The following is a 20,047-nucleotide window of genomic DNA, read 5'->3' on the forward strand; positions in this document are numbered from 1 at the left end:
AACAGAGATCATTCTGTCGTTTTTCAGATTGCATCCAAGTACTGCATTTTGGACTGTTTTGTTGACTATGATGGCTACTCCATTTCTTCTAAGGGATTCCTGCCCACAGTAGTAGGTATAATGGTCATCTGAGTTAAATTCACCCATTCCAGTCCATTTTAGTTCGCTGATTCCTAGAATGTCAATGTTCTCTCTTTCCATCTCCTGTTTGACCACTTCCAATTTGCCTTGATTCATGGACCTAACATTCCAGGTTCGTATGCAATATGGCTCTTTACAGCATTGGACCTTGCTTCTATCACCAGTCACATCCACAACTGGGTATTGTTTTTGCTTTGGCTCCATGTCTTAATTCTTTCTGGAGTTATTTCTCCACTGATCTCCAGTAGCATATTGGGCACCTACTGACCCTGGGAGTTCCTTTTTCAGTATCCTATCATTTTGCCTTTTCATGCTGTTCATGGGGTTCTCAAGGCAAGAATACTGAAGTGGTTTGCCATTCCCTTCTCCAGTGGACCACATTCTGTCAGACCTCTCCAACATGACCCATCCACCATGGGTGGCCCAACAGGCATGGCTTAGTTTCATTGAGTTAGACAAGCTGTGGTCCGTGTGATCAGATTGGCCTGTTGTCTGTGATTATGGTTTCAGTGTGTCTGCCCTCTGAGGCCCTCTCTCAGTGCCTACTGTTTTACTGGGGTTTCTCTTTCCTTGGACGCGGTTTTTGGTCTCTGGGTGACTTTTTTAATGTTGCCATATATATCTTCTAATCCAAAATCATAGGTTAATTAGATCACATTTGTGACAGTATAACATCAAAATTAGTATTAGAAATTCAACTGTCAAAAAACTTATTAGAGGTTGGGACAGGAAAAAACAAGGGAATGCTCTAGAAATTTTCTTTGTTGCAGAGATCTAATAACGGTATTTTAAGTAATTGTGTATGTGGTTCAGAGGGCTTCCCAGATGGTGCTATTGGTAAAGAACCCACCTGCCAATGCAGGAGACATAAAAGATATGGGTTCTTTCACTGGGTGGGGAAGATCCCCTGGAGTGGGACATGGCAACCCACTCCAGTATTCATGCCTAGAGAATCCCATTGACAGAGGAGCCTGGTGAGCTACAGTCCATAGAGTCACAAATAGTCAGACAAGACTGAAGCAATGTAGCACTCTTGCTTGTGGTTCAAAGTCAAGATGAAGAGCAATCTCTTGGCAGCAGGATTTGATGTGCTGAGTATGGGGTTTGAACTTTATTCTTTTCCTGGGAAACTGAGAAGCAATCATGGCATCCAAATGACAGGAATGTAAATTCTGATCAAGCAGCCTCTCCTTTTCCCATTCATTCAGAAGTCTTGCTAAGTGGCATAGAATCATAGGAACATTCCCAGTTCATTTGATTTTCATAGAAGCTCTTTTTCCCCCCATATCCTGTATTGGATATGAATTTAGATCTTAAGGGGGAAAAATCTTCTTTTTTCTAAATACTCTTTTTGTTGATGAGACCTTAGTGTTAAAGGCTTCACTCCTTTAGAGAAAGTCAGGAGAACTTGGAAGACTAAGTCATAGATAAAGAAGCGATTCTCATTCAGTGTAGAGATCACGCAGGGTAAAAGCAAGGGTGAAAGTCTGTGTCCTCCAGCAGCTGAGTGAATTCTCACAATGGCCATAAGGAGGTAAACAGAGAGTACATGGACTGTAGCCCACCAGGCTGCTCTGTCCATGGGATTTTCCAGGCAAGAATACTGGAGTGGGTTGCTATTTCCTTCCCCAGGGTGTCTTCAGGACCCAGGATTGGAACCAGGGGCTCCTGCATTGCAGGCAGATTCTTTACCATCTGAGCCACCAGGAAAGCCCCCTTTTGACTTTCTTCCCCATGCAGGTGGCTAGACCATACCTATAACTCCAGACACAAACAGTAACAACCTGGATGTTGGGAACAGAGGATCTCATTATGTTATGTTATTCTATAAATATAAACATTCCATAAAAAATATTTTTGAGTAAAAATACATTGGATGGAGTGTCAGAGCATTTGATGGCAAACAGTAGGGCAGTGTCTTAGAAATGACCTGGAGAATAATTGGAAATCAACAGTTGTCATGAGCTATAATGGTGTCCACAAACCCAAGGGCAGAAACCCTCTCCACCACCTTAACACATCATCTGTGTGGCTCAGCAAATAAAAAGAGCTCTGGTTTCCAGAAGATACTTAGATGCCATAGATGTTTAGAGGAACCACTTACCATCTGCAAGAACCCCAAGAACCTCTGCTCTAAGCACAGATCAGAACAGTGGTAATTTTCTTTCCATCAAGAGAAAGAAAAGTCACCTCACTTCACTATTAGCAGCAAACACATACACATCTGAAATGGTTCATCCCAGCCTCCATCTAATTAATTGTTTCTACAATAAATAAATAATAGAAATTAAATGCAGGAAATTTCTGAGCTAACATCCTGATCCTTTTAATAGCCTCCTACTAGCACTATTTCTGTCTCTCTGACTATTTAGCACATGCCTCATTCCTGAAGAGACAACAGCTTCATTGAATGCAGACTATTATTCCTAGCCTGTACACTGGCTCCACGTCTTCATATCCAGTTGATTCCATAGTCTGCTTACTTCCCTTGAACCCAAGTCATTCCATGCCCAGTCCAGTCCCTGTAATGTGCTATTCTTAGTATAGTTGCAATATTCAAAGCAGGTACAACGACTTCTGGAGTGAGGAAGAAGGATTGTGACACTATCCTTTCATCAATACTGCCTGAGAAATCATTTGCTTATCCAACAACTGCATCAAGATATTTATCCGGGCAGGGGTTTGAGCTAGATTCTACACCCTAGTTATTTCCTACATCACTACTCAAGCATATCTGTTTTTTGTTTTGTTTTTTTCCTCTACTTATATGTGGATCTCTGTATAGCCTAGAGATAACTTTTACATTTTAGATCACCAATAGCTATCAGGGCTAAAGGTAGATGTTGTTAGAATTTAGTTTATACCAAGTGGATGCTTTTCAAAAATCACTTAACTTTTATGAAAATGATTGCAGTTCATATAATTCCTCTTTGGATTCTTCTGAGGTTGAGGGGAGCAGAAAGGTGTTGAAATATTTTTTATCTTCATTCTATTGTATTTTTTTAATTTTAAAAGAATAAGAGAAAAATACTAACAAGACAATAAGAAATAAATTTTCTGCATTTTAATTACCAATAACTTCTCAGCTCATTGTTTCTGATTTTTCAGAAGTTTTCTCATTTTTTTCATTCACTTCTTTGTAATTTATTTCTACTTTCTGTAGTAAGCTATCTCTATCTTTATTTGAAAGAACTAGGGAAAACTGAATATTAATACTAACATAATAGTTGGAAAACTAAAGAGGTTTTCTTTTTTTTTTTTTTTTGGTTAACATTTTTCTTCACTTGCTTAGCTGCATTTTCATCTTCAGTGATCATGATATTGTATTTTTGGAAGGTAAGAATTAAGAAAATAAGCATAACAGATATTAAAAATAATGTATGGAGCATTATTTACTTTTTAAAGTCATATGTAAGAGAAGTAAATGTTCTGTTTGATATTTTCAACTGTACATGTAAGGATATGGGTAATGTTTGTTGTTCCAAAGAAACTCACCTCATCTGGACATTTCTGTTGGTCCAACTAGTGTGAAAGTATTAGTAACTAGGTTTCTTCAACATTTATTAGATTCAATCATATTCTCAGTAATGAAGATGTTTGAGGAGAAGGAATTGCTCTGAGTCTGGGGGATTGGGGATTTTTATCACTAATAGGGACATGATGAAATGGAGCTTTTTTAAAAAAGGTTTTAAAATAAAAATCATGTAGAAGAATGGAAGGATAGCACCCCCCAAATTCTTCAAATTTTTTAGCATCTTTGGATAATGGTCAGATAGTCTAGCCATGTCTGGAAGCTTTACTTTTTAATCTATTTTCTGTTTTAGATGGAAATTTAACTTTTGAGGCAAAACTTTCTCCTGGCGATGGTCCTGCACATAGCAGCTTTCACTTCTTTATTTCTCAAGCTGTAGATGAGAGGATTCAACATGGGAATCACTGCTGTGTAGAACACTGCCACCACTTTATTGAGATCCAGAGAAAAAACTGTGCCTGGCCTCACGTAGGTAAAGAAGAGAGTCCCATACAAGATGGAGACAGCTGTGAGATGGGAAGAGCATGTGGAAAAGGCTCTGTGCCTCCCATGAGCAGAGCGGATGCTCAGGATAGAGATGAGGATGTAACAATAGGAGATTAATATAGTCAGGCTGCTGATGACCAGTACAGTTCCAGCCACGATGAAAACTAGCAATTTATTGATCCGCGTGTCAGCACATACCAGAGATAGAAGCGGGGACATGTCACAGAAGAAGTGATTGATAATGTTGGAACCACAAAAGGGAAGTCGGAAAGCAGCTGTTGTGTGGGTCATGGTGTTCAGAAATCCAACAGCGTAGGGTCCGACCACCAGCTGTATGCAGAGTCTGTGGGACATGACGACGGAATACAGCAATGGGTTACAGATGGCCATGTAGCGGTCATAAGCCATGGACGCCAGGAGAAGGCACTCGACGGCCACAAAGAACCCAAAGAACCACTGCTGCAAGGCGCAGCCCAGGAAAGAAATGGCTTTCCTTTCAGCGAAGAAGTCTCTGAGCATCTTGGGGCCAACCACGGATGAAAAGCAGACATCCGCAAAGGACAGGTGACTGAGAAAAAAGTACATCGGTGTGTGCAGGCGGGAATCTATCCGGATGAGGATAATCATGCCCAGGTTTCCTGTCATGGTGACAAGGTAAAAAAGAAGGAAGAGCGAGAAGAGGAAGCCTTGCACATGCGGATGGTACTTTTAGCCTGTGAAAATAAACTCTGTGATCCTTGTATAGTTTTCACCAGCCATTGGTTAGCTCAGTCACTAGAGTGAGGGAAAAAAACAAGAAATTTATTGTGCACAAAGCTTTAAATTACTTAGAAGCATAACATTATCCATAAGAAAAGAAATTGCAGGTTTTCAGTTTGGGAACGTTGGCATACAAAAGCTAGAATGAAACGCCAGCAAATCAAATACAGTTCTAAAGAGTAATATGCCTTAAACGTTTTAGAGAGAAAATTAGGGTTTAACTAGGAGTTTGTTCGACATTAGAAAACCTATAAAATATTTTGAATGTTAGTCAATCTTATTTCCCCATAAATCCATTTAACTCATCTTGAACTTTTGAAGATATAGAGAATCAGAAATAGGTTTAAAAAGTGAGTTAAACTTACATGGCAGTGAGTTCCTTTCTTCTTTAGAAAATTAACATTGAAGTACAAACTGTGCTCTTTTTTCAGCATGCCTTTCATCTTCCCACCCAGACCTGTGCCTTTGCACAGAGAGGAAGTCCGACTGTCTGGCAGTCACTTGGTCCTATTCTTAGATTTTCCCCCAAGGAAATAGGAAGATTCCACTCTGAAAAAAAAAAAAAATCTCCACATGAATTAAGGTTTTCAGAAGTAGTTACATCATTTTTTGTTCTGAGAGAATTTGTTTCCCTAAAGTATGCCATACCTTGGGAATTTTATTAAGAGGAAAGTAAGTTAAAATGTTATTGCTGCCTCTAAATGCTTTTAAAAATCCTCTGGGATCAAAATATTTGTTTTCTGTGTTTGAATCCTTTTCTTACCTCCTTCTTTAGCTATTTACAGAGTAAACTTCAGAGTAATGATGACAAAATTTCTGGAACTGTTTATCTAAAGTTCATTATAATAGAGAATTTTCCACAGGATACCTTATTTGACATTGTGATCATTTTAATTAGTGTCTTTTTCCAATACGGACAAAAAAAAAATCACTGAAAATCAAAATGTGTGAAGAATTTCTACTGTATATACAGATTTTTCCATGAGAAATTGGGAGATGTTTCACTGAAAAAGGCAAATCTAATGCTGCTTTGGAACTTTACCAGCCATTTTGCCAATTTCTAGTGAGATTGAGCAACTTTGCAATATTTTCAGGACATTTATATAACCAATAGTTATTCAAGCGTTTGCCCACATTTTTTCACTAGATTGCCTGACTTGTTTAAAAAATATATGGTAATTATTCATGTATTTCAGGTATACCAGCTATATTCACTGTAAATACATCTTTCTTTGGTGTGTCTTACATGTTTATGCTCTTAAAGGCAAGCCTATGGTCTCAATTTTAATGTGGTTTAGGTAATCAATATTTTCTTTCATGTTTAGTATTTTTGTAGCTTATTTTTTTAATTTGCAACCACATATCACAGAGATCCTCTCCCGTATTATTTTCTAAATGTTTTAATCCCTTCCCTTTCACATCTTGATCTCCAAATCATCTTGAGATGACCTTAGTATTTGCTGTGAAGTAAGGGTAAATGATCACTTTTTTCCCATGCAGATCCCATGGATCCAATACCATTTTTTCAAATCTTTTCTCTCCTCAGTATCAGTCAGTTCAGTTCAGTAGCTCAGTTGTGTCCGATTCTTTGCGACCCCATGAATCACAGCATGCCAGGCCTCCCTGTCCATCACCAACTCCCAGAGTTCACTCAGACTCATGTCCATCGTCGTCCCCTTCTCCTCCTGCCCCCAATCCCTCCCAGCATCAGAGTCTTTTCCAATGAGTCAACACTTCGCCTGAGGTGGCCAAAGTACTGGAGTTTCAGCTTTAGCATCATTCCTTCCAAAGAACACCCAGGACTGATGTCCTTTAGAATGGACTGATTGGATCTCCTTGCAGTCCAAGGGACTCTCAAGAGTCTTCTCCAACACCACAGTTCAAAAGCATCAGTTCTTTGGTGCTCAGCTTTCTTCACAGTCCAACTCTCACATCCATACATGACCACAGGAAAAACCATAGCCTTGACTAGACGAACCTTTGTTGGCAAAGTAATGTCTGTGCTTTTCAATATGCTGTCTAGGTTGGTCATAACTTTCCTTCCAAGGAGTAAGCGTCTTTCAATTTCATGGCTGCAGTCACCATATGCAGTGATTTGGGAGCCCCAAAAATAAAGTCTGACACCTTTTCCACTGTTTCCCCATCTATTTCACATGAAGTGATGGGACCAGATGCCATGATCTTTGTTTTCTGAATGTTGAGCTTTAAGCCAACTTTTTCACTCTCCTCTTTCACCTTCATCAAGAGGTTTTTTAGTTCTTCTTCACTATCTGCCATAAGGGTGGTGTCATCTGCGTATCTGAGGTTATTAATATTTCTCCTGGCAATCTTGATCCAGCTTGTGCTTCTTCCAGCCCAGCGTTTCTCATGATGTACTCTGCATATAAGTTAAATAAGCAAGGTGACAATATAGAGCCTTGATGTACTCCTTTTCCTATTTGGAACCAGTCTGTTGTTCCATGTCCAGTTCTAACATATACTGCAGTGTAATTAACCAACATAGTCACCAAAACTGGCAGAAAGCATGACAAAAAATACATAAAACAAAAATTCTAGGGTATTACTAACTACTTTTATCCTTCAAAGTTACTGAACTAAAATTAAACGCATTTTTTGTTGTTCTTTAATTTTTTAAATTAAAGTTTAAATACATTTTAAAGAAAGTCTTTAAGAATGACAAAGTGTAGATCTCAATAAGTCTTATACTAGTACAAAAACATCATTTATTCCCCCATTTTTTTATTTGTTGCCATGTTCCAGAAAACAGAACACAAAAATATGGCTGAAGGAATATTGTAACTGGAGAAAATAAAAGTATGAGACCAAATTATGAAGTCACAGGTAATGCATTGACTCTTCATGGCTGTTGGTGCATTATCTGTAAATATAGAACTAATATCCTGCGTATGTCACAAAGATCAATAAATAATAACAATAATAGCTAATACTTTATTAAAGAACATGGAGATATTCTGTACTTCATATGCACAAAGCATATGATTACAGCAGCAAAATCCCAATAAATTATTACTATGACTAAAGAGTATAGAGGATATAAAAGGCCTTGGGAATAAATGTACACCAAACATGAAGGTAATATTAGAGAGTGCTATGGTTACATAGTTTCTGAATATCTCACTTTTTTCAGGTTTATTGATATATAATTAACATAATATTTTATTAGTCCAAGGTATACACCATAATTATTCAATATTTGTGTATATTGCAAAATGATTACCCCAATTAGCTTATCAATCACCTAACAGAGTTCTGAATTTCATTTCTCATGATGAGAATGATTAAAGGAACAGTCTTTTGGACTCTGTGGGAGAGGGAGAGGGTGGGATGATTTGGGAGAATGGCATTGAAACATGTATAATATCATATATGAAATGAGTCGCCAGTCCAGGTTCGATGCACGATACTGGATGCTTGGGGCTGGTGCACTGGGACGCCCCAGAGGGATGGTACGGGGAGGGAGGAGGGAGGAGGGATGAGGATTCGTGATGGGAAACACATGTATACCTGTGGTGGATTCATGTTGATATATGGCAAAACCAATACAATATTGTAAAGTTAAATAATAAAATAAAATTTTAAAAAATCTTCTCTCTCAGCAACTTACAAATATAAAATACAGTGTTGTTAGCTATAGAAACTGTGCTATATTTTACAGCCCCAGAACATATTTATCTTATAATTGAAAGCTTTAAACTTTTGACCTTAATACATTTTTTAACAGTCTATGTTTAAAGAGTCAAGGTCAAGATTACAGACGAGAGACCGCAACACACTGTAAGGAAAATGAAAGTACTGCTAAGTCACTGCTATGATTACAACATTTACTCAGGACTTAACAAGGAACTTCTGATATCCTAGTCATAAATTTTTTTATATGATAAGAATATTTTTAAGTCTTGGGATTCAATAATCTACTCTTTTAAGTTTAAAAGTTCTAAAATCCATCCCTACTGAATCAGAAATGAGAAAAACAAAGTGAGAAAATTATAACCCAAGACATTGTATGACTTGTCAATGACCCAAAATCTCAACATAAAATAAAGATTCTCTATACCCAGCCCATGTGGCTACATCTTGCATTCAGATTACTCTCAATCTGTAGTATAAATGGTGTTCCAGTTTATTTACCCATAAGAAACTTCTTCCTTTCTGAATGATTCTTTTACTTCCTTGTTTCTCAGGCTATAGATAAGTGGGTTCAACATGGGAATCACTTTATTAATATCCAAGGAGAAACTGGAACTTGAACATACATAGATGAAGAAGAGTGTCCCATAAAGGATGGAGACAGCAGTCAGGTGTGAAGAGCAGGTGGAGAAGGCTTTCCACCTCCTGTCAGCAGACGGATCCTCAGGACAGTGATGACAACTAAATGTAGGAGACCAAAATGATACGGCCACTGAGTACTCCTGGAGCTCCAGCCAAGAGAAAAGTAAAACTTCATTGACCCGTGTGTCTGCACATGCCACGGAGAGAACATGAAGAAGGTCACAGAAGAAGTGATTGGTGATTTTTGGACCACAGTAAGGCAGGCAAAAGGTGAAGGTTGTGTGGATCATGGTGCTTATAAGGCCCTCGATATAAGGAGCTACCACCAGCTGCCCACAGACTTGCTGAGACATAATTAGTGTATACAACAGGGGCTTACAGATGGCCATATGCCAGTCATATGCCATGGAAGCCAAGAGGAAACACTCAGTCACTACACAAAATAAATAATAAAATAAAAAATAAAATAAAAATATATTTAAAAAAATAAAAAAATAAAAACCAGATCTGGGCAGCACAATCAAAGAAAGAGATGACTTTTTTCTCCACAAAGATGTCAGTTACCATCTTGGGACCAGTGACAGAGAGGAATAGATGTCCACAAAGGACAAGTGGCTGAGGAAAACGTTCAGGGGGCTGTGCAGGCGAGAATCCATCCAAATGAGAGTGATCATCCCCAAGGTTCCCAGAAAAGTGCAACATAGACCAAGAGAAATATCACAAAAAGAACAACCTGGAGCTGGAGGCGATTTGTCAAGCCCGTGGAAACACACTCAGTCACCAGAGTTTCATTTTCCATAATCCATTTCTCTGAAAGAGAGAGATCTTTCTTTGGAGTCAATTCATAATTGGGTTTCCTCATTTTAAAAATGAATGAATCTTTTATCTTTTTTACATTTACAGGGTAGATCGAACGACAACACTCCTGACTTCTACCTCTGAGTGGTCATCCATCCACTTATTGTTTGCATGATATTAAGTCACTAAACCTCAATTTCTTCTTGATTAAAACAGAAATTTTTGAAGAGAATCATAGATTTTAGGTGTAGAAGTAGCTTTTGGAGATTATCTAAAGCAATCCTCTAACTGTGCCAGATGACATTTCTAAAAATCCCTGCCTTTGAACCAAGGATATTTTAAGACATGTTTCACAGATAAGGTATCATGTGCATTTGATTAATTCAGGCTGATAGTTCTCACTCTCACCCTAGATAAAGACTGTAAGAAATATAATTTCCTTGCTAATTTCTTCAGATTCTGGAAAAAAATGTCAGCGTGTTCTCTAAAAGATAACTTCTGAAGTCTAAGAAGGAATGCAAGCTCAGACAAATGAAGTTGGCTTTCAAACAGAGTTCAAAGTCCTCAGCAGTGTCTACTCTGTGATGCCTTCTCCGAAACACCTGTATTCCTCATATTATTAATGCACATGCTGATTACTTTATCAAACTCCATTCTCTTTTCAGCCCATTAGAGAGACTAGTTCTTAAACATTCAATAGGTGCTGAAATCAATTGTGACTTATCAGAATCTTGGAGAGAAAAATAATATCTTAAGCATGAAAATGACACACCTAGGCATTTATCCCCCTAAAAACCTATGCTGACAGAAAAACCCGGACAACTGTATTCATAGAAACATTATTCATAATGTCCAAACACTTGAAATAACAAAAATAATTGAGCAAACTGTGGTATATCCATACCACGGAATACTATTCAGTAATAAAAAGAAACAAAATATGATACATGCAACAATCTGGCTGAGTATCAATAGTGGAGTTGATAAAATAAAAAACAATTTGAAAAGGCCATGTACTCTATGATTCCATTTATAAAACATACTCAGATGGCAGAATCTTAGAGATGGAGAAGAGATTGCTTGGGATTAAGAATGTTGGGAAGGTTACCATCTTTCTAAATTCCATATATATGTGTGTTAGTATACTGTATTGGCGGAGAAGGCAATGGCACCCCACTCCAGTACTCTTGCCTGGAAAATCCCATGGATGGAAGAACCTGGTAGGCTGCAATCCATGGGGTCACTAAGAGTCGGATACGACTGAGCAAATTCACTTTCACTTTTCACTTTCATGCACTGGAGAAGGAAATGGCAACCCACTCCAGTGTTCTTGCCTGGAGAATCCCAGGGATGGGGGAGCCTGGTGGGCTGCTGTCTATGGGGTCACACAGAGTCGGACACGACTGAAGTGACTTAGCAGTAGCAGTATACTGTATTGGTGTTTTTCTTTCTGGCTTACTTCACTCTGTATATTAGGCTCCAGTTTCATCCACCTCATTAGAACTGATTCAAATGTATTCTTTTTAATGGCTGAGTATTACTCCATTGTGTATATGTACCACAGCTTTGTATGCAAGACAGCAAAAGACACACAGATGTATAGAACAGTCTTTTGGACTCTGTGGGAGAGGGAGAGGGTGGGATGATTTGGGACAATGGCATTGAAACATGTATAATATCATGTAAGAAATGAATCGCCAGTCCAGGTTCGATGGATGTACAGGATGCTTGGGGCTGGTGCACTGGGATGACCCAGAGGGATGGTACGGGGAGAGAGGTGGGAGGGGGTTCAGGATGGGGAATGCGTGTACACCCGTGGTGGATTCATGTTGATATATGGCAAAATCAATACAATATTGTAAAGTAATTAGCCTCCAATTAAAATAAATAAATTTAAATTTAAAAAATTAAAAATTAAATTAAAAAAAAAAAGAATGTTGGGAAGGAGGGTGGTGATGTTACTATAAAAGGATAACACACAGGAGATCTTTGTGGAGATGGAATAGTTTTGTATCCTGATTGTGCTGGTGGTTAAATAAATCTACATTGAGTGCTAAAACAATACAGAATTATACACATAACATACCAATGTCAATTTCCTGGTTTTTTTATTGTACTATAGTAGTAAACCGGAGAAGGCAATGGCAACCCACTCCAGTACTCTTGCCTGGAAAATCCCATGGGAGGAGCTTCGTAGGCTGCCGTCCATGGGGTCGCTAAGAGTCTGACATGACTGAGCAGCTTCACTTTCACTTTTCACTTTCATGCATTGGAGAAGGAAATGGCAACCCACTCCAGGTTGGAGAATCCCAGAGATGGGGGAGCCTGGTGGGCTGCCGTCTGTGGGTTCGCACAGAGTCGGACACGACTGAAGTGACTTAGCATAGTAGTAAACTGGGGTAAAACTGAGGGAAAGGTACATGAGACCTCTCTGTACTATCTTTGAAGCTTCCTGTGAATATTTATTTCAAAATAAAAAGGTTTTCGAAAAAAAAATGAATAGAAAGTTAGAGGAAGGAGAAGTGAGTATAGCATCAAAAAGAAAAAGAAAAACTGGAGAAGGGAGGTACGCATTTTGGACATGGAAATAATCATGGTGATGCCAGCAACACAATCACACAGAAATATTAAGTGCAGTGTGTGCAGCAGATGTGTTGACAGAAAACGAATGCCAGTGTTCCCTGGTAAGACACCTTGAAAAGGATTTTACTTAACAGGAAATTAATGAAATAAAAGCAACAGACCTCCTGTGGTCTCAGAGGCAATGGAGCTCAGAGGGAGGAGGGAGAAGGGTTCAGGATGGGGAACACATGTATACCTGTGGCGGATTCATTTTGATATTTGGCAAAACTAATACAATTTGTAAAGTTTAAAAATAAAATAAAATTTAAAAAAAGAAAAGAAAAGGCCTGGAGGGGTGGAATTTTAGATTAGTCAAAAAATAATACCTAAGTAGTGACATGTTTCTTTGTAAACACAGAACTCATTTCAGGTCATTTATACTTATGTTCGCTCTCACTCAAAGATGGAAACAAAGCATTTTAAGTGTCAAAATAAATTAAGGTGATAAAAAAAAATCTATGAAGATGTAACTAGAATATTCTCCTCTGTGATCTCAACCAACTCAAATTACTATGTGAAAACAACAGTTTTTGACAGTCAAAATGCGTATCACTTTATTTTTCCCAGCCTTGCCCAGATAAAATTTTCCAGTTCAGAAAACTCATGATCTTTGGATATGAGTAGCATCAGATGTAAGTTAGCTGATTCAGAAGTTTGTTTTCTACATATAATATTCCAGTATATGTAATGTGAAGAAATTAAGACCCAGAGATACCAACCAAGGTCTCATCATTCTAACATTCTATGAGCCCATATGTCTTAAAGTGCATTCACCATCTCTATGCCAAATACAAAATTCAAACAAAATGTACATTCAAGTTAGGTCATTTAAACCAAAAGACAAAGACGAAACGTTCTATTTCTACCAAATTATCCTTCATAATAAGCTTAAAGATAATGCTTTCCTAAGCTTCTAAACTCATCTTCCACGTCTGGCTTCCTGATGGCACTTTGGGAAATTTCCTAAAAAGGAAACGAAAAAATGCCCTACTGTGACACCCTAGAGGGGTGGGATGGGGTGGGTGGTGGGAGGAAGGTTCAAAAGGGAAGGGACATATGTATACCTGTGGCTGATTCGTGTTGATGTATGACCGAAACCAACAGAACATTGTAAAGCAATTATCTTTCAATTAAAAATAAATTAAAAACAGACATGACCAAAACTAGTTATGGCAAAATTAATTATGAAATTAACATTCCCTCATATGAAAATGAATTACTCTACAAATGTAGACATGCCATTTTTCTCTCAGCTTCTTCATGTTGACTAGGAGGATAGATAATATTCTGATACCATCTTGAAACTTGGACCTTCTTAACGGTACTTTAGTGAATTCATTGACTCAATTCTGCAAAACCCTCACCAGAGGATTTTCTAAAGAGCTGTTGTGTAAATTAGCAATAACTCCCACAAGGAAATGGAAGCTCAGGAGATCAGGCCTACAGGGAAGAAATTAAAGTTATTTTATGAGAAAATAGTTTGGGGACTTTGAATCAAATGTACTTGCACAAAGTAAAACTACACCTGCATTTGGGACCACCTGCCTGTTTGAAATTCCAACTCTGAACCTTCAACTACCACATAATTATCACCAGCCCTTGACATTGTGCAGTTTGAGGGTGTAAGATAAAGTCTTGCTTCAGAGAGATTAGAATCAGAAGGGGAGTCTGAGTCCACAGCAGCACTAAGGACCCCAAAACTGGTTTGTGAGCTAAACTAAAAGGGTGGGATCATTGCAACAAAAGTTTTGGAAATAGTCTCTTGGACATAAGCAATCTCAAAAGGTGATTAAGGTATTCAGTTCAGTTCATTTCAGGCACTCAGTCGTCTCTGACTCTTTGCGACCCCGTGAATCGCAGCACGCCAGGCCTCCCTGTCCATCACCAACTCCCAGAGTTCACTCAGACTCATGTCCATCGACTCGCTGATGCCATCCAGCCATCTCATCCTCTGTCGTCCCCTTCTGCTCCTACTCACAATCTCTCCCAGCATCAGGGTCTTTTCCAATGAGTCAACTCTTCACATGAGGTGGCCAAAGTACTGGAGTTTCAGCTTTAGCATCAGTCCTTTCAATGAACACCCAGGACTGGTGTCCTGTAGGATGGACCAGTTGGACCTCCTTGCAGTCCAAGGGACTCTCAAGAGTCTTCTCCAACACCACAGTTCAAAAGCATCAATTCTTTGGTGCTCAGCTTTCTTCACAGTCCAACTCTCACATCCATACATGACCACTGGAAAAACCATAGCCTTGACTAGATGGACCTTTGCTGACAAAGTAATGTCTCTGCTTTTTAATATGCCGTCTAGGTTGTTCACTTTCTTTCCAAGGAGTAAGCATCTTTGAATTTCGTGGCTACAATCACCATCAGCAGTGATTTTGGAGCCCCCCAAAAAAATAAAGTCTGACACTGTTTCCACTGTTTCCCCATCTATTTCCCATGAAGTGATGGGACCAGATGCCATGATCGTAGTTTTCTGAATGTTGAACTTTAAGCCAACTTTTTCACTCTCCTCTTTCACTTTCATCAAGATGCTTTTTAGTTCCTCTTCACTTTCTGCCATAAGGGTGGTATCATCTGCATATTTGAGGTTATTGATATTTCTCCCAGCAATCTTGATTCCATCGTGTGCTTCTTTCAGCCCAGCGTTTCTCATGATGTACTCTGCATATAAGTTAAATAAGCAGGGTGACAATATAGAGCCTTGACGTACTCCTTTCCCTATTTGGAACCAGTCTGTTGTTCCATGTCCAGTTCTAGCTGTTGCTTCCTGACCTGCATATAGGTTTCTCACCATCGTGATTATCTGGGGCAGTGGCCAAGAGGAGCTACTCCACATCCGAGGATAGGGATGGTGGACGAGAAGAGCAACCTCACGTCCAAGGAGTGGCGGCTGTACGGGCGCAGGAGGACCAAGAGGAGCTACTCCACATTCAAAGTCAGGATGGGTGACTCATCCAAGGTAAGGAGCAGTGGCTGTGCTTTGCTGGAGCAGCCATGAAGGGATGCCTCACATCCAAGGTAAGAGAAATCCAAGTAAGACGGTAGGTGTTGCAAGAGGGCATCAGAGGGCAGACACACTGAGACCATAATCACAGAAAACTAGCCAATCTGATCACACAGACCACAGCCTTGTCTAACTCAATGAAACTAAGCCATGCCCGTGGGGCCACCAAGACAGACTGGTCATGGTGGAGAGATCTGACAGAATGTGGTCCACTGGAGAAGGAATGGCAAACCACTTCAGTATTCTTGCCTTGAGAACCCCATGAACAGTATGATTAAGGTATAGGTAAGTAAAAATAAGGTGGATTGATGGTATCTATGCAGCAGTGGAGTGCTAAAATTTGGACAACATCTTTGAAAGACAAAATCAGTACACGCTGTATATATGAAAATTTCAAAAACAAGAAAAATAGGATTGGACTCAAACTTCAAAGCATTTGAACACTTAGAGTAAAAAATTCTTACTCTAAGAAATGAAGAATCTTTCAAGGTATTACAGAAAACAGATAATATCTATTCACATAAACGTTGCCCCAGGACATCCATCTTGTCATTAGAGATGCATATTAGGCATCCCTCAAGAGGATGCACTGGTCATAACAAACACCCTCTTCAAACAACAAAAGAGGAGACTATACACATGGACATCACCAGATACTCTATACCAAAATCAGACTCATTATATTCTTTGCAGCCAAAGATGGAGAAGTTCTATACAGTCAGCAAAAACAAGACCAGAAGCTGACTCTGGCTCAGATCATGAATTCATTATTGCCAAACCCAGACTTAAGTTGAAGAAAGTAGAGAAAACCACTAGACCATTCAGGTATGACCTAAATCAAATCCCTTATGATTATACAGTGAAAGTGAGAAATAGGTTTAAGGGATTATGTCTGATAGAGAGAGTGCCTGAAGAACTGTGGATGGAAATTCATGACATTGTATAGGAGGCAGGGATCAAGAACATCCTCAAGAAAAAGAAATGCAAAAAGGCGAGATGGTTGTCTGAGGAGGCCTTAAAAATAGCTGTGAAAAGAGAAAGTGAAAATGAAGTTGCTCAGTCATGTCCGATCCTTTGCGACCCCATGGACTGCAGCTCGCCAGGCTCCTCTGTCCATGGGATTTTCCAAGCAACAATACTGGAGTAGGCTGCCATTTCCTTCTCCAGGGGATCTCCCCAACCCAGGGATCAAACCCAGGTCTCCCACATTGCAGGCAGATACTTTTACCATCTGAGCCACCAGGGAAGTCCCTGTGAAAAGAGAAGTGAAACGCAAAGGAGAAAAAGAAAGATACACCCATTTGAATGCAGAGTTCCAAAGAATAGCAAGGAGAGATAAGAAAGCTTTCTTCAGTGATCGATGCAAAGAAATAGAGGAAAACAATAGAATGAGGAAGACTAGAGATCTGTTCATGGAGAAGGCAATGGCAACCCGCTCCAGTATTCTTGCCTGGAAAATTTCATGGACGGAGAAGCCTGGTAGGCTGGAGTCCATGGGGTCGCTAGGAGTCAGACAGGACTGAGCAACTTCACTTTCACTTTTCACTTTCCTGCATTGGAGAAGGAAATGGCAACTCACTCCAGTGTTCTTGCCTGGAGAATCCCAGGGACGAGCGAGCCTGGTGGGCTGCCGTCTATGGGGTCACACAGAGTTGGACACGACTGAAGCAACTTAGCAGCAGCAGCAGCAGCAGAGATCTCTTCAAGAAAATTCAAGATACCAAGGGAACATTTCATGCAAAGATGGGCACAATAGAGGACTGAAAAAGTATGGACCTAACAGAAACAGAAGATATTAATAAGGGGTGGCAAGAATACACAGAAGAACTGTACAAAAAAAAAAAGATCTTCATGACTCAGATAATCATGATGGTGTGATCACTTACCTAGAGCCAGACATCCTGGAATGTGAAGTTAAGTGAGCCTTAGGAAGCATCACTACAAACAAAGCTAGTGGAGGTGATGGAATTCTAGTTGAGCTATTTCAAATCCTAAAAGATGATGCTGTGAAAGTGCTACACTCAATATGCAAGCAAATTTGGAAAACTCAGCAGTGGCCACAGGACTTGAAAATGTCAGTTTTCATTCCAACCTCAAAGAAAGGCAATGTCAAAGAATGCTCAAACTACAGCACAATTGCAGTCATCTCATATGCTAATAAAGTAATGCTCAAAATTCTCCAAGCCAGGCTTCAACAATACTTGAACTGTGAACTTCCATATGTTCAAGCTGGATTTAGAAAAGGTAGGGGAACCAGAGATCAAATTGCCAACATCTCTTGGATCATCAGAAAAGCGTAGAATTCCAGAAAAACATCTACTTCAGCTTTGTTGACTATGCCAAAGCTGTTGACCTTGTGGATCACAATAAACTGTGGAAAATTCTTAAAGAGATGGGAATACCAGACCACCTGACCTGCCTCCTGAGAAACTGGTATGCATGTCAGGAAGCAACAGTTAGAACTGGACATGTAACAACAGACTGGTTCCAAATCATGAAAGGGTCTGTCAAGGCCATAAATTCTCACACTGTTTATTTAATTTATATGGAGAGTAAATCAAGAGAAATGCTGGGCTGGATGAAGCACAAGCTGGAATCAAGATTGCGGGGAGAAATATCAATAACCTCAGAAATGCAAATGACACCACACTTATGGCAGAAAGTGAAGAACTAAAGAGCCTCTCAGTGAAAGTGAAAGAGGAGAGTGAAAAAGTTGGCTTGAAATTCAACATTCAAAAAACTAAGATCTTGGCATTTGGTCCCATCACTTCAGGGCAAACAGATGGGGAAACAATAGAAACAATGATAGACGTTCTTTTTGAGGTCTCCAAAATCACTGCTGATAGTGACTGCAGCCATGAAATTAAAAGATGATTGCTCCTTGGGAGAAAAGTTTTGAGCAACCTAGATAGCATATTCGGAGAAGGCAATGGCACCCCACTCCAGTACTCTTGCCTGGAAAATCCTATGGACAGAGGAGCCTGGTAGGCTGTAGTCCATGGGGTCGCTAGGAGTCGGACACGACTGAGGAACTTCACTTTCACTTTTCACTTTCATTCACTGGAGACCGAAATGGCAACCCACTCCAGTGTTCTTGCCTGGAGAATCCCAGGGATGGGGGAGCCTGGTGGGCTGCCATCTGTGGGGTTGCACAGAGTCGGACACGACTGAAGCGACTTAGCAGCAGCAGCAGATGGCATATTAAAAAGCAGAGACATTACTTTGCCAACAAAGGTCCATCTAGTCAAAGCTATGGTTTTTCCAGTAGTCATGTATGGATGTGAGAGTTGGACTATAAAGAAAGTTCAGCTTAGTTGATCTATCCATCGGTGTGAGTGGGGTGTTAAAGTCTCCCACTATTATTGTGTTATTGTTAATTTCTCCTTTCATACTTGTTAGCATTTGTCTTACATACTGCAGTGCTCCCATGTTGGGTGCATATATATTTATAATTGTTATATCTTCTTCTTGGATTGATCCTTTGATCATTATGTAGTGACCTTCTTTGTCTCTTTTCACAGCCTTTGTTTTAAAGTCTATTTTATCTGATATGAGTATTGCTACTCCTGCTTTCTTTTGGTCCCTATTTGCATGGAAAATCTTTTTCCAGCCCTTCACTTTCAGTCTTATGTGCCCCCTGTTTTGAGGTGGGTCTCTTGTAGACAACATATGTAGGGGTCTTGTTTTTGTGTCCATTCAGCCAGTCTTTGTCTTTTGGTTGGGGCATTCAACCCATTTACGTTTAAGGTAATTACTGATAAGTATGATCCCGTTGCCATTTACTTTATTGTTTTGGGTTCAAACTTCTACACCGTTTTTGTGTTTCCTGTCTAGAGAATATCCTTTAGTATTTGTTGGAGAGCTGGTTTGGTGGTGCAGAATTCTCTCAGCCTTTGCTTGTCTGAAAAGCTTTTGATTTCTCCTTCATACTTGAATGAAATCCTTGCTGGGTACAATAATCTGGGCTGTAGGTTATTTTCTTTCATCATTTTAAGTATGTCTTGCCATTCCATCCTGCCTTGGAGAGTTTCTATTGAAAGATCAGCTGTTATCCTTATGGGAATTCCCTTGTGTGTTATTTGTTGTTTTTCCCTTGCTGCTTTTAATATTTGTTCTTTATGTTTGATCTTTGTTAATTTGATTAATATGTGTCTTAGGGTGTTTTGCCTTGGGTTTATCCTGTTTGGGACTCTCTGGGTTTCTTGGACTTGGATGATTATTTCCTTCCTCATTTTAGGGAAGTTTTCAACTATTATCTCCTCAAGTATTTTCTCATGGTCTTTCTTTTTGTCTTCTTCTTCTGGAACCCCTATGATTCGAATGTTGTAGCGTTTAATATTGTCCTGGAGGTCTCTGAGATTGTCCTCATTTCTTTTAATTCGTTTTTCTTTTATCCTCTCTGACTCATTTAT

General features: G+C 39.4%; 1 protein-coding gene and 1 pseudogene across 1 annotated transcript; both read right to left on the reverse strand.

Annotated features, from left to right (window-relative positions):
- Positions 1-3,904: 3,904 nt before the first annotated feature.
- Positions 3,905-4,918, reverse strand: LOC133261498 (olfactory receptor 5G9-like). Its single transcript, XM_061439975.1, is given in 1 exon segment — positions 3,905-4,918. A coding segment is annotated over 1 exon segment (945 nt). The 3' UTR covers positions 3,905-3,973.
- Positions 4,919-9,059: 4,141 nt separating this feature from the next.
- Positions 9,060-10,007, reverse strand: LOC133261499 (olfactory receptor 5G25-like; annotated as a pseudogene).
- Between the last annotated feature and the right edge of the window lie 10,040 nt (positions 10,008-20,047).

This window comes from Bos javanicus, chromosome 15 (assembly GCF_032452875.1).
Source record: "Bos javanicus breed banteng chromosome 15, ARS-OSU_banteng_1.0, whole genome shotgun sequence".
NCBI classification, from domain to species: domain Eukaryota; kingdom Metazoa; phylum Chordata; class Mammalia; order Artiodactyla; family Bovidae; genus Bos; species Bos javanicus.